At 41.5% G+C, this 16,223-nt stretch overlaps 1 protein-coding gene across 6 annotated transcripts in view; it reads left to right on the plus strand.

The window, feature by feature from the left end:
• Positions 1-16,223, plus strand: part of LOC109981324 (regulator of G-protein signaling 6) — a 44,449-nt gene that overhangs the window by 18,829 nt on the left and 9,397 nt on the right. For all 6 annotated transcript variants that reach the window (XM_065947741.1, XM_020630057.3, XM_020630059.3 and 3 more), the window contains exons 3-8: positions 7,654-7,753; positions 8,511-8,561; positions 8,660-8,766; positions 13,959-14,010; positions 14,400-14,464; positions 15,911-15,987. In XM_065947741.1, coding sequence (XP_065803813.1) covers positions 7,654-7,753; positions 8,511-8,561; positions 8,660-8,766; positions 13,959-14,010; positions 14,400-14,464; positions 15,911-15,987 — 452 coding nt within the window. The remainder of the gene's footprint in view (positions 1-7,653; positions 7,754-8,510; positions 8,562-8,659; positions 8,767-13,958; positions 14,011-14,399; positions 14,465-15,910; positions 15,988-16,223) is intronic.

Here is a 16,223-nt window from a genome sequence, read left to right on the forward strand (position 1 = left end):
CGCCTGCTACAATCTGTTAGCTTTCAACACACTGCACTGTAACATCCCACCTCTCCCTCTGTGTTGATTTTTCATTACTCCACATGCAAATACCCTTTCTTGTTTTTACTCCCTAACTACACACTAGCCTCGGCAGGGAAACTGAACCTTATTAGGACCTCTACAAGGTCCCACATGCACTCAAAATGCAGGCGGTGTGAGAGGTGTTTGCAGTGGAAGAAGCCTCCATGAATATAAATCACTGTAGGTATAGGATGTTTTAGGGAAAAGAGTGACTACAGGTATTTTTAATATTGTGTTTTAGGTGTGTTGTGTCAGTTTCAGAATAAAAGCAGCTTGTTGAATGCGTTGCTTTTGATGCCCTCCATTTCAGACAGTGTCTCTTTGAAAAGTAGCCTCTGTATCTGCACAGGCCACTTTGTTTTAGAGTGGACTGTGTATTCAGACTCCTGTTTTGCCTGCACTCGAGCCATTAGCAACCCATGGAGTATCTGACAACAGACACGGACAAGAGGGGAGCTGATCTTTTTCTGTCCTCCTTGAGTCTCATCAACCGAAAGGTGACCTGGTGAGTCACTGGTTTGTGGGCAGGCTTGTACTCTCTCTCTCTACCCTGAGTGTTGCCTCTCTTAGCTTAGCTGCATCTGCATCTGCATTTTACTCCTTAGCTTTGATTTTAAAGTGTCTCCTTTTGATTTTGAGGAGCTTATTAAATCCCGTCTTTTAAAGAAAAGAGTCAGAAAGCACGGACAACAAGATTACCCCTCCCGTCCGAAGAGCCCCACATGTAATTGTAATTTAGTAGAGCTGGCTTTCTGCCTGGGCTGAAGAAAAAAAAAAAACATCTAAAACTTTTAATTGCTTCAGCTCCTCTTGCCTCTGTGTTGCCATGGCAATGAAGAATCTAGGCTGACACACACACTCATCCCGTTGCACCCACGTCAGTTACCATAAGGGATACTCTACCAGTCCAAACAGGCTTAAACATCCTCATCAACACTCTTTGTCCCAACATATGGGTCTGTTCCGTGCAACTCTACTGCATCTGTGCACGTCTCTCTCGGGTGCATCTGCCTCTTTGGCTAATCAAGCAGCAGCTGATTGGACTCTTAATACAACATTGTGCCTCTGGGCCTCTTTTTCAGGACAGGGTCTCAGTTGTGTTGTGGCCACTTGAGCTAAAGAGACAGCTAATGCCTGCTATGTGATCAAATCTGAAGCGCGACGCCGAAATATAACTAAGAATTGTGACTTAATCCCTCAGGCGTTAGATTGCTACAATGCGTTGTACACATCTTCTTGTACACAAATTCTCAGGTAGCATCCTAACATGTTGCCCCATCCTTCAGAAAACCAGAAGAAACCATCTGGCAGAACACTACAAAGATGCTCTCCAGCTAGCGTACATTTAACCTATTGCATGCTTTATAACACAGAGAGGCACGATTATAGGGAATATGGATTCCTTGTCTCCATGTTCAGTCAGTTAACTGCAGTGCGTTTACAATCCAGCACCACTAATGATTGCAGGGACTACACATGAAAGGTATTTGCAAATGGAAAAATGGCTTCACTCGAGTGTGAACAGCATGTTTTCAGTTGCAGAACCTGACGGCAAAACATTTGTTTATTGCAGAAAAATAAAAACCCCTCCCTGCAGGGCATTCCTGTGGAGAAGGCAATTTGGAGAAGAAATGGATCAGTAAATGTGTCTCCGTTAGAGCTGTTAGGACTGGCTGATGCCTCACTGGTATGCAATATTAGACTTAGCAGGTGATTTATTCATTTTTCAATTGGTAATGATAAGAATTGGCAAAAGCTTTGAAGCAGCTGTTTATGTTTATGTTTATGTGTGTGTGTGTGTGTGTGTGTGTGTGTGTGTGTGTGTGTGTGTGTGTTGGGTATGTGACAGCTTCCGATGGAGTGATTAATTCACAGACCTCTGCAGTAGTATAGGTTTCCAACCATCACACTTGTTTGGCAGGGCTTTTCCAGTCTGCTGTGTGGCTTCCTGTGCGCCTGACAGGGAGTGAGATGGTGATGAGAGAGAGAGAGAGGTGTGGGGGATCTTCTCTCACCAGCAGGCTTTATTCTCACTTTGGCCCCTAGGGCTCCACACACCAGCTGGAACTCACTTAATTACGCACCCGGTACTGCACAGAGGTCAGAATGGCACTTTAGTTCAAAAGCGTTGTGTGGCAGGTTGTGTACTTTGGAAAGTTATTAGAAGATTTGAAACACCATTACTTACTCTTTTTTTTTTCATATGCCGATTAAAAGACAAGTCTACAGCTGTTCTGTCAATCTAGAAGCTACACGACATTTAAGCACACAGAGAAAGGCAAATGGAATGGTAAATGGACTCGAGCTCATATAACGCTTTTCTAGTCTTCTGACTGCTCAAAGCACTTTTACACCCCATGTCACACCTACCCTTTCTCAACCATTCACACACTGATGGCAGAGGTTGCTATTTGTGAGATGTGTGTTTAGTTAAGTTAGTTATTTCAAGATAGTTTTGCTTATTTAATGAAAAAGACAGGAAACATTTTTACCTTAAATTGCATGCGTTTTGGAGATTGAGATTTAGCTGGGACCTTCGAATGTGTCATCATTTGTCATGAATCAAATGATCAGATTTAGTTAGTTAGTTTGTTGAGACCAAGTTAACTATTTAGAACAACTGTTTTTTCTTCAAGATCATTTGGGGGCTTTTTTTTTTTTACCTTTATTGATAGGACAGCTGAAGGACAGGTAATGTGGGGATGAGAAAGTGGTATAGACATGCACTAAATGACCGAGGCCAGGACTCAAACCTTCAACTGAAGACTCTGAATATGTGGTGCCTCGGCAACCAACTGAGCTTAAGCTACGTGCCCTTAATGGCCCCCTAAACAAGTTTGTTTGTTTGTTTATTTGGATCCCCATTAGCTTCAGCATAGTGAGAAGCTATTCTTCCTGGCGTCCGCAGTTTATATTGTGACATACATATTACAGATTAATATTATATATTATTCTTTTCACACTACACAAACATTCACCAAATTTCTACAGTAACTAAAAACAAGAGAGACAATTGACATAAATGAATAGAAAATCCAAAAGAAAACCCAAAAAGAAAGGGTTAAAGCTAACTACAGTATGTGACGAACAAAGACAGTGATTGATGCAAAAAATCTTATTAAAAAAGAATGATATGCAGTAATGAAAAGATCTTGGGGTACAATTGATAGCTTTAAATATTAGAGAAAAAAACACAAATAAATAACCTAAATCCAAAAGGACAAGAAGTCATCTGAAGCAACAACAACAAAAAGGACACAAATACACTGCAGAGGGAGCTTAGTATGCTGCTGGTGTTCTATAGCCCTCAAGGTCTGGAAACTGCAAAGGGACAGCGCTTATGACAACTCACTGTGGGTGAAGGCAAGCAATTGGAGGACTGCTTTTCTTTGAGCCACTACTCGTTCAGAAAAGACTGTGATTATTGAGCTAAACGCTGACAAGTGCCCTGTAGCAGTCAGCTATACACACTATACAACTATACAAACTATGGTATATAAAAAAGTATATCAGCTGTTTGAAGAGGCCCCACATTTTGTGGGTCGGTAGACACTCAGGTTACCCAAATATATGTTCAAAAACACTGTAAAAGTGGATTTTTCATAATATGTTCCCCTTAACACATTTCAAATATTGATTTATAATTATTTTTTACATATATTTTTCAATATTAACTAGGGCTTTCATGCTAAAATGATTAGAACATGATAAAGGTTTTCCTGTTCGTATGCTAATAATACATGACTTCTAAGTACATCTACAACAAACTACTCATTTAAGTGTTAAAGAATAATCTGCCCAACTGGAAAAATGTAACGTACATTTATCCACCTCTCGCCCACGTCTTAATTATGTCCAGACCAGAAATTTATCTTTGTGGCCATCACCTGCACATCAGTCTTTTCCCTTCACAGACCCAAATGTCTTTCAACAATGAAGAGTGAGACCTCTAATGACTACTGAATCTTTAATGACGATATTACCGCCTGATACATCTTTTAGCAGCAGCTGTCTCATTTCAGAAGAATGGGCCAGTTTTTAATAGCTTCGTCTGAGGCCATTTTTGGAAAAAAGGGGCACATGGTTTCAATTAGAAACTTTTCTTTCCAGACTTCCTCGTATCACTTAGCTTTATGGTTATTTATGCCTCTGATGCCCTCATTTAGATGTTTTTTATTTCACTTCATTAAATCCCAATTACAAAACCATGTCACAGGAAGCAGTGACTCCAGATCATACACGCTCTCCCTGACATTAATAATGAGTATATGCTTTATATACACTTGTAGCTTCGGCATTATCATACTTCACCTCTAGCTGCTGCCTCACCCTCCCACATGAAGCATGAAGGTTACTTCTGCTGCCCTGGGAGCATAAACGATAAGATGGACAAATGAAAACTCAACCACACGCTAAGGCTATAAATACACAGCCATGCATCAGGACAAGTTTGCACACATGTGTGCAGCAAAAAGACAAGCATAGGGTGGCATGACACACAAGTGTTCTCCTGATAATCATTTATAGAGCTAGGTGGTGAGGGGCAAAGTGCTGTTATCGCACGCCAGCAGCAATTTTCAGCTCTCAAAACCCCTCCATGCCAAGCTGCAAACACCATTAGCCCGTACAAGCAGGCGATAGGATGTGCACTTCAAGCTGCTGTGCCAAGTACTTCTTGTCTGCTGTCATCCTATAGGGAGATAATGAGTCATTCTTTCTATACAGCTAAACCCAGTCCAAGGTCCATTATTAGTTGAGAACAAAAGGACCTAATCCTTCTTGTGTTGTTGTGTTTCAGGGGATTTGGGCAGTCCTTCAGAACTGGATCGAACTGAGCGGATTTCAAAGCTTTCTCTCCCTCTTGTTTTTGCGCTGAGGGTTAGTCATCAAAGGGAAGATTTCGATGTCTCAGTGCTAATCTGTTGTGCCCTTCGTGTATAACTGTTTATGCTCTCATGTAGGCGAAAGCGAGCCCAAAATACCAAGGCTCTGTTCACAACACAGAGGGCAGATGTAGCTTCCCCTCCCCTTATGTGAGAGATTTATCAACAGGAGTTGAAGCAGTAATTCTCAATTGTGGATGCTCAATAATTCATGCCAAGATTCTCTCCGAAGCTTATAGTATGAGATTGTCTTCAACACATTGCTCTAAGATCTGCATTATGTGTGTTATTAAATCCATACACATCTTGGTGTGCCGTGCATTAGCTAATGTTTTGAAAGGCTATTTTACATAATATGAGTTAACTTAATGTTAATACAACTCAAAAACCTTACAAGTGTCTTAACATGATTCCTGACTGAGAAACACCAAAGGAGTCACAGGTTGGACCCAAACCTCCTATAGCCACATGGGGCGCAACCTTACCACTAGGCCATCTGCGCCCAGGCACAGGGATACTTTGAGTTGAACGCTAACATCAGCATTTGGCAAGCTCAGTTTTGTATTGGTAAAATCTCTAAAGCGGATGAATTATATTAAGTCTAAGGATTTTGCATACGTTTAAGAGGCATGGCTGATTTGACTGACAGGTGGGCACATTGTAATTGTTTAAGGCCTGCCCCTAACTCCACTTCTTTGCCTGTTTCTAGACTGATTCAAAAGCTAGGTAGAGTCAGCATTTCCAATATGATCACTGCCATCATTGGGCTTTATAAAGCATTTTTAGAAACCAATGGTTGATCTCACGGAGCGGCAACTACAAGGCTGCATCTGAAAGTGAAATTTGAAGCTAAATGCTAATGTCAGTCAGCTACTGTAACATGCTCACAATGGGGTTTAACCATTTAGTGAGGCGGGTTAGCGTGCTAGCATTAGCTTAATAACACTGAATAGACCTGCAGCTAATGGTAGGTTCCTTCCAAACTAATAGTCATTAGTTTGGAATTACTCCTTCCAGATCATAAACAAAACTGCTGCATGAATAGTAATTTCAAACCTGATGATGGTGCTAGATGTAGCCTTTAGTAAATGGTTTAAATCAGATGCAATTATTCATCCAGATTCAAGTGAATAATCAATATCATGAACATAACAGAACTATATTCAATATTTCAGAGCCTGTCCGCCTAGTGTAATATTGGGATCTCACTTAGAGCTACGCTGAGTTAAATGCTGAATGCAGAATATGAAAAGACTGAGACGGGAGTCCAGGAGTTTGTATGTATGGCACAATCTAGATCAAAGTGTGATGCCATGTGTCTGTGAGCCAGACTTTAAGTTAGCTGTTAATGCAGAGGGATGCGAAGGGAACACAGCCTATTTTAGATAAGATGAAACCGAAAAGGCTTCTCTAAATCTGAGTGTGCCACGACCATAACTTGAACTCCAGAAATTCACCTAATAAGCTTAGTCATAACCGAGGCAGGGAATGTGCTGGTGTGTATGTGTGCGATCATCTGAGTGTGCCTACTAGATGGATGCTTAGGGAGCCATAAAGAATTAAACAGCCAACACATCAACCTTAGCAGCAACGGAACTGCATGTGGTTGGCTGCTGATACAATACGAGTGTGCAAAATCCAGATTTTCTTATTGATTTTTAACTGAACACCGTCATGCAACAGATCACAGACTCCTCACATCGATACATGACCTCTGGCTACTTAAAAACCTGATCAAGGACTTAACCAAACACAGATCCTTTAAAAATAAACCACATGCTACTGTGTGTTCAGAAATCTAGGTGGATTTCTTTAGGTTTGTGTATGGTTGTCTCTGTCCTTGAGTGGCTGCTTGTTCACTTGTAAATGCTCTGTAGTGGTTGAGTGGCTTGTCGAGCCCCGCCGTGCTGGGCCTAATTGCTGCTGTTATTTGAGCTCTGAATGAGTCGGAGGTGTGATGTTTATCTCTGTCTCTGGGGAATAGCTGTGACAGCTCTTCTCTATTGGCAAGAAAGCTTCTTACTTAAGCTATTGTAGTTGTTGAGTAAATCAGCCTAATGTGCATCTACTTTCTTATTCAAACACATACAAGAGTTATAGTTTGCCAGTTCATGTATTGTTCCTCTGATCTTGTTCCGCCGTTCTATAGCCTAGCTTCATGGAGTGCATTAAACAGGATGTCACTTGTCGCTTGTGTTTATTTCTTGACTCTTAAAGATAATACCAGGAGAATTTTGAGATTATCTTGTTATCTGGCGCGGGGGGACTGGAGGGCAAAAAGATCTTACGGAACGTGGCAGCCACCATTGAAACACTGTGGAGCTGCAGCATGGGCTGTTAATTTACCATCTCTTCAGAACGAGGCCAATGCACACCACCTGACAACTGCTAAATTATTATGATAAACTGCAAGTTTTGGGCACCTGAGTCTTTAAAATCAACAAAGTCCTCGCCCTAACGTCTCTTTTCTAATTTTACATGGCTTTTATTAAGTGAGTAATTTGCCTTACAACGCCGTTAGGATGAAAGCCTACAGAAATACTGACAGCTTTATGTATTTTATATGTGGCTGGGTCAATAATGCTGCTGTTTGTCAACTGAAAGGCAAGAAATTTCTCATCAAAGCATATCATGAGTGCTAAATAGCTCACATTTGCTAGTAAATGTTACCTAACGACCTCACGTTTTCTGTTTGTCCTCCATTCAGATTGAAGACATTGTAACACGAATACAAGATGAGAAAGCGGGAGGTGTATCCATCCGGACTGTCAAAAGCTTCCTCTCCAAGATCCCCAGTGTGGTATCAGGTTAGTACATGTGTTCATAAGTGTGTCCGTGTGTCCGTGCTTGTTTACGCTACTGTACAATGGCTGCTGTTACTGACTTCTGTGACCCCTTTGCTTGTGTGATTCTCCCTTTACAAGGGCTTGCTATACTTGATGTGCTGATTATTGTGTGTACGTGTTTGTGTGTGTTAAGTGCCTCACTCTGCGAGACAGCATCAGTAAAGCAAATATGACCTTTTGGGCTCATTTAAATTGCAGCTACTGCGGTTGGAGGCCAGTGATGTCTTTGCCGATAAGACCTCAGCACCGAGGATACAGCCTGCGGTGTGAAGCTGTCCATGTCTCACTGCAGAAAAAAAAAAAGATTTTTCTTTTTCTGTCTTCTCAGTCTGTGTACGCCTTCATGTGTCTGTGTGTGGATGAGTCACTAGTGTTGGACGAGGGGGTCGCCCCTGCTCCCCCAGAGGTTATTTTGGAGTCACTTCTTCACATGGCTCCCTCAGGCCAGATGGCCTCGCGATCTCTCTCTGCAGCCTCTGCCAAAAACATAGGCTGTGAAAAATATTGTGCTGTCCAGGAGCAGAGAGCAACTGAAAAACCTGTTAGCATTATTTTGTGACACCTCCTCGGCTTTGACGGATTTGACCCGCAGCTCTGAACAGACAGAGACTTCCTCAAGGCTCAATTGTGTTTCTGGATTTCAGCTTTTGTTGAGACTTTTGCAGACATGAAACTTTGTGACACTTCTATGTAACCAATGACCTTCTTTGAATCACAGGGGCAGACATTGTTCAGTGGTTGATGAAAAACCTCTCCGTTGAGGATCCAGGTATGTCTCCCATTACATGCAAGATCAGTAGAGAAAGGCAAGGAATTGCAGAAGAACGCTGTTTCAATCTGTCTGTGTTCCTACTCTCATGTCCACAGCTGAAGCCATCCACCTCGGGAGTCTAATAGCTGCCCACGGCTACATCTTCCCCATCTCAGACCATGTCCTTACTCTTAAAGATGACGGGACTCTTTATCGCTTTCAGGTACAAAAGAAACTCCATCATGGGCGGGCTGTTGATGTTAGGATGAATATAGAGCATAGACTGCATATAAATATGGACATAGCATTTTCCACCTTCTCCTGTTGTACAAAATTGAAGCCAAATGCCTCTGTGATGGCGGCTGACACATTGAGCTGGTGACTTCATTTGGAGCCAAGACATGCATAGAAGGGATCTGGCTGGTGGAGTCACAGAATTGACGTCACACTCCTTCCAAAAACCAAAGCACACATTACCGATAAAACATCAAAGATCCTCCAGGTTGGCACTGTCCACAGAAGGACAGATTCTTGTGTCAGTTTGAAGCAGACGCTCATAGTTATGGAAAATTTCATGACTATATTGATAGTTTTTTATTATGTTTTCGAGTAAAGAACACTGCAGAAGCTGCATTTGGCAGAGCTGTCATTCAAGAAGTTACGCCACTCTTTTTTTTTTTTTTTTTTTACATCAAATGGTTAATTCAAACTAAATTTCTCTTGGACATGAATCATCATGATAAGAATTAACTATGACGACAAAAACTATGTATTTTAACTGAAAGGCCCCATATGTAACTTCTGAAAATACAGTGTTGATAGTGACACCGGGTGGCCGTTACATAATCTGCATCAGTAACCTGTCGCTCGCTCTCCATGCCGCGCTAATATAATCCAAACGAGCATACTGACCATCGGCCGCAACACACAGGAAATCTAAACGTGATTTTACCGGCATGTTAACAGAGAAGGTAAGTGAAGTTACACTTTTGTACGATTATAGTTTGAAAAAACGATCTAGGAGATGAGGAAAAGACTATAGTTTCTCAACTGTTTTCATATGATTTATATAGCCTTATCAGCTTTCTACCTATCACAGCATTGAACAAATTCATCGTCTTTGCATGATACATTGACTGCTAACTGCATTAGCTACTGTCAGCTGACCAGCTTTATCAATAACCTGTGTCGCTTTTACAGAGGCTAGAAAATGTAAGCACAGGTGTCTTTGCAGTAAACTTAGTCTGCATAAGTGTCTTTGAACTGTGTTGGAGCACAATATTATTTTTTATGGTCGAGTAACATTATGTCTAAAGGAAAAACAGCTGCACTGCTTCAGAGCATAGTGTAACACAGCAGTGACAAGCACCATAACAAAAGAACTCCGACACTCACAGACTTCTGAGTTAATATTGGGAAAAAGACTCAATGAATAAAACTGAGTGCAGGAAATTTTCAGGTAATGTTATTGTACTAAATTGGTCTTGCATTGAGACAATGAAAATCTAACCTTGTAGTATCATCACTGCTTACCATTGTTTATTTCACTGTTAGTCAGTCAGAGTGCCTCAAATATGAAATTTAGCTCAATAAAACTATAGAAATGTAAATATTTCTCTTGTCAGGAATCGGGCTCTGAGGAATTTGCAGCTCTTTGGCGAAGCGCACTGACCCAAGAAGCGGGAGGGGGAGCGCAAGTGGGAGAGGACGAGCCGGGGGAGAGGCAGAGGAAGAGCAGAAGCTGCATCTGTCAGTGAAGAGGACAGGAAGAGGATGGCTCAGCTGATTGCTGTGAGGACAGCAGAGTTTCCGGTTGGTCATATATATTTAAATGAATAAACACTCATTTTAATTGAGTCTAGGTAATCTAAAACAATGCTTGTTGCTCAATTTCCAAGCACAGTTATGACAGCTGTCCCAGGAGGAGAGGGATGAAGTGCTCCACATAGTGGTAACTCGTCTGGACGTGCCACAACTGCCGAATCACGCCAACTGATCTTGATAAAACTAGCGTTGCCAACAGGATGCAACAGACTGTCTCAGCAGGAGGGCCCACATGGAACTATAGTGTCTAGATGAAGGCATCCTGCGTTTGGCTCGGCAGACCTGGAACAATATTCTTTCACTCCATGATGGCCAACACCCAGGGGCAGACTACCGAGAGTACTATTTATTTGTTATTCTGCATACCGCCAGTATACCATCTGGCAACATGGGCGTCTGGGAACTGGAAACCGGGTAGTTATCCCAAGCTGCTTTTTTTCTGGAGAATAAGAGCTAAAAACCCTGACCCTTTCAGAAAAGCCCATTTAAAAGTGAATTCAAAACGCATCATTACCTCAAAAACACAAAGTGAAAATCTGCACAGGACATAATGCTCCTGTGAATGTTTATGTCCACCACATGTGACATGTGCTGCTTGGGCCCGTCACATGTGTAGGTCATAAACATTCACACGAGCATTACTGTATCTACTGTGCACACTTTGTTTTTGTATTCTCACTTGTTTCTGTCTAGCACCTATTGTGTCATTTTTTTTTTTTTATAACCTTCTTCTACAAAAATGTTCTTGTATAAAGTGCTTTTTGGTCTTATCTTTGTTGTTGTTTTTACAAGTTTATATAATTTATATATATATATATATTTGTACAAGTTTCTTTCAGAAAATATTTATAATAAACAAATTGAGTTCTGAACCACACTGTCTCTTTGTCTCGTGATTATGTTTAAGTCATGTCCTAGAGAGAGAGTGAGCAGATCTTAAACCAAGAGCTATACCGGAACAGAGACCTTTGATGTGCAGGAGAAAACCTGGAACAAATTATTTTTGGCATTTATGAGCTTGCATGACCAAGTTGAAAGTTGATGACCTACACAGCCAGACCACTCAACCAGTGGGTAAAATCACTGTTGCATACATGGATAAGAATATTGATTTTGGCAGTTAAACTTGTCTACAGCATTGTAGATAAGTGTGTGTTTATATTGCAGTACAATGCAAATATTGGATTCTATACTTCACCATTGCTGCATGATAGATAAACACAATGGCTCCTTGTGAGAGATGTTAGGACTGTGGTCATGTAACATACCTTTTCTCTGCAAATATGTGTCCGAGCCAGTTCATCCATTGTTCCCAGTACAACTCCTTGAAGCAGTGCAAGAACTCGGTGGGGCCTTCTGGCCTTTGACTCTTTTTTTCTTGGCAGTCCCCCTGAAGACTGCTGTTAATATGTTTGGAATGAGAGCAGGAAACACCACGATTAAACTTTATCGTTACCTATTTTTGAACATTCACACCTCTGAATTCTAAAGAATTTCAACATTGACATTTCTTTCTTCCTATTTCCTTCATTTTGCAACATTATATTCTAAACTGGGGATTTCCTTTTTCTCGGGCAGTCTCTCCCCCAGCAGCTCGTGCCCTCTGGTGCGCTCCTCTCCAAAGTGCATGCGTCTCCTCCCTCTACAGCCCGCTGCTGCTATGCTTGGATGGGGGGGACCTCACCACTGCTTGGACCCCCGTCTTCGATACCGCTTGCCAGAGCATTTATGTCCGATCAGACACAACGCTGGCCACCTGTCTGGTGCGCAACAATGTGCCGAGTGTCGCGCCTGATCGCCACAGAGGAGACAGCTCGCACCTCCTGCGCAATGTATGACAATTCATCCTCAAAAGATGGAGGGATGAAAAGAGAGGCCCTGTTTAATGCCGAGGTTTTCTTATAAGCCAAATTTTCTTTCTGTAATATTCAGTTTTATCTGCTATAACTCGAAAATACTGTACGTTTAATTATCTCTTCCACTGATACCTATTTTGCACTTGCAGTAATCCTGCTTTCCGTCCAAGCTCTCCATGACGTAAACCAGTAGAACACGCAAAAACCTAACTTAAATAGTACCGCCTCCACAAGGTTTGCACCTGGTGTCATTCACGCAATTTTTCTTAGTAGATCACGCGCAAAACGCACACCAACCAAACGTGTAGTTTGTTGAAACAAACATGCAATTCAGTACTCTTTAATTGGGATCTTAGTAAATCAGGCCCATAGTCCATTTAAAAGTTGGCCCCATACCCCAACTGTTAACATGGTGGAGGTGAGGCTTATAAATTATACTGCAGCCTGTCAGCCAGGGGGAGTTCTACATTTTCTTCACTCACTTCTTTGGAGCTGTGTGGCCGTCCATATGTTCTTTCATACAGTCTATGACATAGAATAATAAGACGATGGAAGGATATGTGTATTGCATCATGCTTATTAGAGCAATCCTTTCTAAGAGTATTACTCACCCCACCAAGGTCGAGAGTGTTCATCCCTACTGTGTCAGGGCAGAAAGTGGGCCACCCAATGTGGGCCTACAGGCAACTCGTGCAGCCTGTCAGTAGGGTGTTGTTTTCTTGCTCCATCTGATCCAGCATGAACTTTGACGGGTCCTTCTGACAGCTATGGGCTCTGCTCTGACTCATTACTGTGACTGACCCATTAGCATCTCATTCCAGCAAGCCAGCCGTGGCAGACTACCCTATGGGAAGCACTGAGCCACTCGCATGCTGGTTCTGCACTTTTCTCTGTTCATCCTGCTCCCGCAACCACTAGCAAATCTACTTCTCAATGCATTTATCCTCACCTCTATTGCTCAGGATTAAAAGCCATTACTGTGCATGCGCAGGAAAGGCAGCATGTGTCACACTTATTCATACTGCAAGGGGCTAAAAATATTCCCTCTGATGTTGCTGTGATGCAACAGGCCCACGTCATCACAACATTTAAAAGGAGTCCACGGTGTATTTGAAATGAAAGGATTATTGACATGGGGATGTTTCTTTGCTAGTCCAAAAATAGCTTCTATTTTGCCAGAAGAGAACCCTCTTTTGTTGTTTGCAGAACATTCGCGCATCTGCAATGTTAATGTAAGAAGACAGTCATCATATTGAACGAGAGTATGATCGCCTTTTTGTTCACTACATTCAAAAAAAGCACGTTCCTCAACGTCAGCCTAGCCCTTTGTAATTGGTCGCTAATTACTGTCATGAAAAATGTGTTTGAGTACCACCAACTTCTAATTCTGGCCCGATATTAAGAATGCATGATAGATGTGAGTGATCCATTATTAATGGACTCAAGAATGAACTCTGAATGGGTAATATCATTTTGCAAAAGAGGATTAAATATGGATAGAGAGAATATAGCTACTAATGCTCCCCAGAGAGTAACGCACAGCAAACGGACGTCATGAATCATCATCAGAATTAATGATTCTTCTTTTGACTTTGTGTAGAAGTGCAGAGGGAGCATGGGTAATAGAAGGGATACAATTCCAACATTCATAATAAAGACTTGTATTGTTTCATGCTCATTATATGAGCAAATAAACAAAAACTGACTCTGTTTCATCTCTTTTTGTTTTCATCAGTCTCCGTACTTCTGGCCTTCAAACTGTTGGGAGCCCGAGAACACAGACTACGGTGAGTCACACGCTGTCTCTCAATTTTTAGCCTCATTCTTCATACCAGTAAAATCTTGATTTTGCCTGCGGCCGTGCCATTTCTTTCAGAGCTGAAAGACAGCTCATGCTGCAGATCTGTTGTTGACACTCACTGAGTATCGATCCACTGGGCCATTCCCTGTAATGTATCTGGCCCTGAGGAACACCTACTACGAAAACTCCTTAGGGACAAGACTAGCCAAACAAAATAAAGGGACAGTCACTGACATGAGCACTGATTCTTTTCTCTGTAGCTGTAACCTCAGTTAATCCACTGAAAATATAAAGTTCTATATTTACAAAGCAGACAGCCCATCCATCATACTCCACATGTCTCACTCTTTCTCTCGTTTCTCCTCCTTCCTCCAGCCATTTACCTGTGCAAGCGCACCATGCAGAATAAGGCCAGACTGGAGCTAGCCGACTATGAGGCTGTGAGTAATCTGTCATTTTGGTTTTGCCATTTCCTGGAAGCTTATAGTTCGTTGCTATCACATGAGCTCGGGCCGTTATATGCTAATACTCTGATTTTTTTTACGGTGATCTTTTACTTGCTGTTAAACAAACAAGCTGAAACAGAAACCGGCTTTCAAAAGTCAAAATTGGCTTAAAACAGCAAAAAAAAAAGCTTGATCAAATCTGTCAAAGTCTTTTCACAGCAGCACCATTCGGCTGAAAACAGTACAGTCACTGACCTTCTCAAAAATATGTGCCAACACATCTATAAGCCTACCTGGAATCAGCAGATCAATACAGTCTCAAGAGGGGCATTACTGCAGTGCTGATCTCCTGCTGTTATATAATAGCAATGCACTGCTCTTCAATATTTTAAATTATTCTGCAACTGTTGTCCAGTACACTTCCTTTCTCTATAATTCAGGTCACTTCATGACTCCAGGCTTCATTGCTCTCACTGTACACTGACCTGATAGTTGGTAATTAATTACTTCTCCTTAATGAATGTGTCTTTGACAGATGCTAGATCAGGCAGTCTTTTTAAGTATGCACTTAATATTACATGGCTTTCACAGCTTTACATTTTAGAGCTTTCGAGCCATAATTTTAATTATAGTAAGAGTAAGAAATAAAACACTTGGAATTATTGACAGGGAATGTTTGTTTGCTATCTATAAATGAATTTAAACTGAATACTGTAAATCTGAAGCATTTGCTAGCAGCAAGTTAGCTTAGCTTAACACAAAAGCTGGAAACAATACTAACATGGCTTGGTTCAGGGGTTAAAAAAAATTAGCAGCACCTTAATAGGGTCACTTAATTAACGTTTTACCTTGTTTCTGTAAAACATGAAGAAACTTAAGATTTCCGGAAGCTAATGATCTTGGCTAACAAATTGAATAAGCCACAACCACTCATGAAACTCACAATTTTTAGGCTCTTTAAGTGTTGATTTTGGAAAAAAAGTAATTAGACACAACATGTTATCTGGTGATATTAACTAGTAGGCAAATTTTGTTAGCTTTGGACAGAGCCATGCTAGCCTGTTTCCAGCCTATATGCTAAGCTAACCGGCTGCTTGTTTCAGCTTCAGATTGACTGCACACATGCAGCAGGATAGAGTCAATCTTTTAAAATCTCAGCAGAATAATGTAATTCCAAAAAGTTTGAGAGCATTAAAGTTATTACATGGATTTCAATAACATGTTACACAAAAAGTGTCTCTGTATGAAAGTCAAATTACTGTCTGGCAGCAGAGGTTTACCAAATGTTCAAGGACACCTTTGTTGAGAGGCCGTTTCATCTCATCAACAGTAATCCAAAGTCATGGCACGCCATCACAGTGAATGGATAATGTAATCATCTGAAGGCCTTGAATTCAAATAACCTCCTCCACTAACGGCTCGTCTGATTGGTTCCTGCAGGAGAACCTCGCCCGGCTGCAGAGGGCCTTCGCCAGGAAGTGGGAATTTATCTTCATGCAAGCTGAGGCTCAAGTCAAGTGAGTATACATGTTAATGGGATTTACAACATGCCACCTCTTGACATAAGCGTGACACACACTGCTGTCAGGGCACAGAGAGTTAAGTTTATGTATTCATATTCATATATTTCTAACCTTTCGCTTCATGCATGACTTGAGAGTTATTTCCCAGAGGAAGAGGTAATGCTTTGTGTGCCGTGTACGTTTGGTGCTGCGCCAATTCTTGCTCATTAACAATGCTGTGCTTATGGCCT

This window comes from Labrus bergylta, chromosome 18 (assembly GCF_963930695.1).
Source record: "Labrus bergylta chromosome 18, fLabBer1.1, whole genome shotgun sequence".
Classification (NCBI taxonomy): domain Eukaryota; kingdom Metazoa; phylum Chordata; class Actinopteri; order Labriformes; family Labridae; genus Labrus; species Labrus bergylta.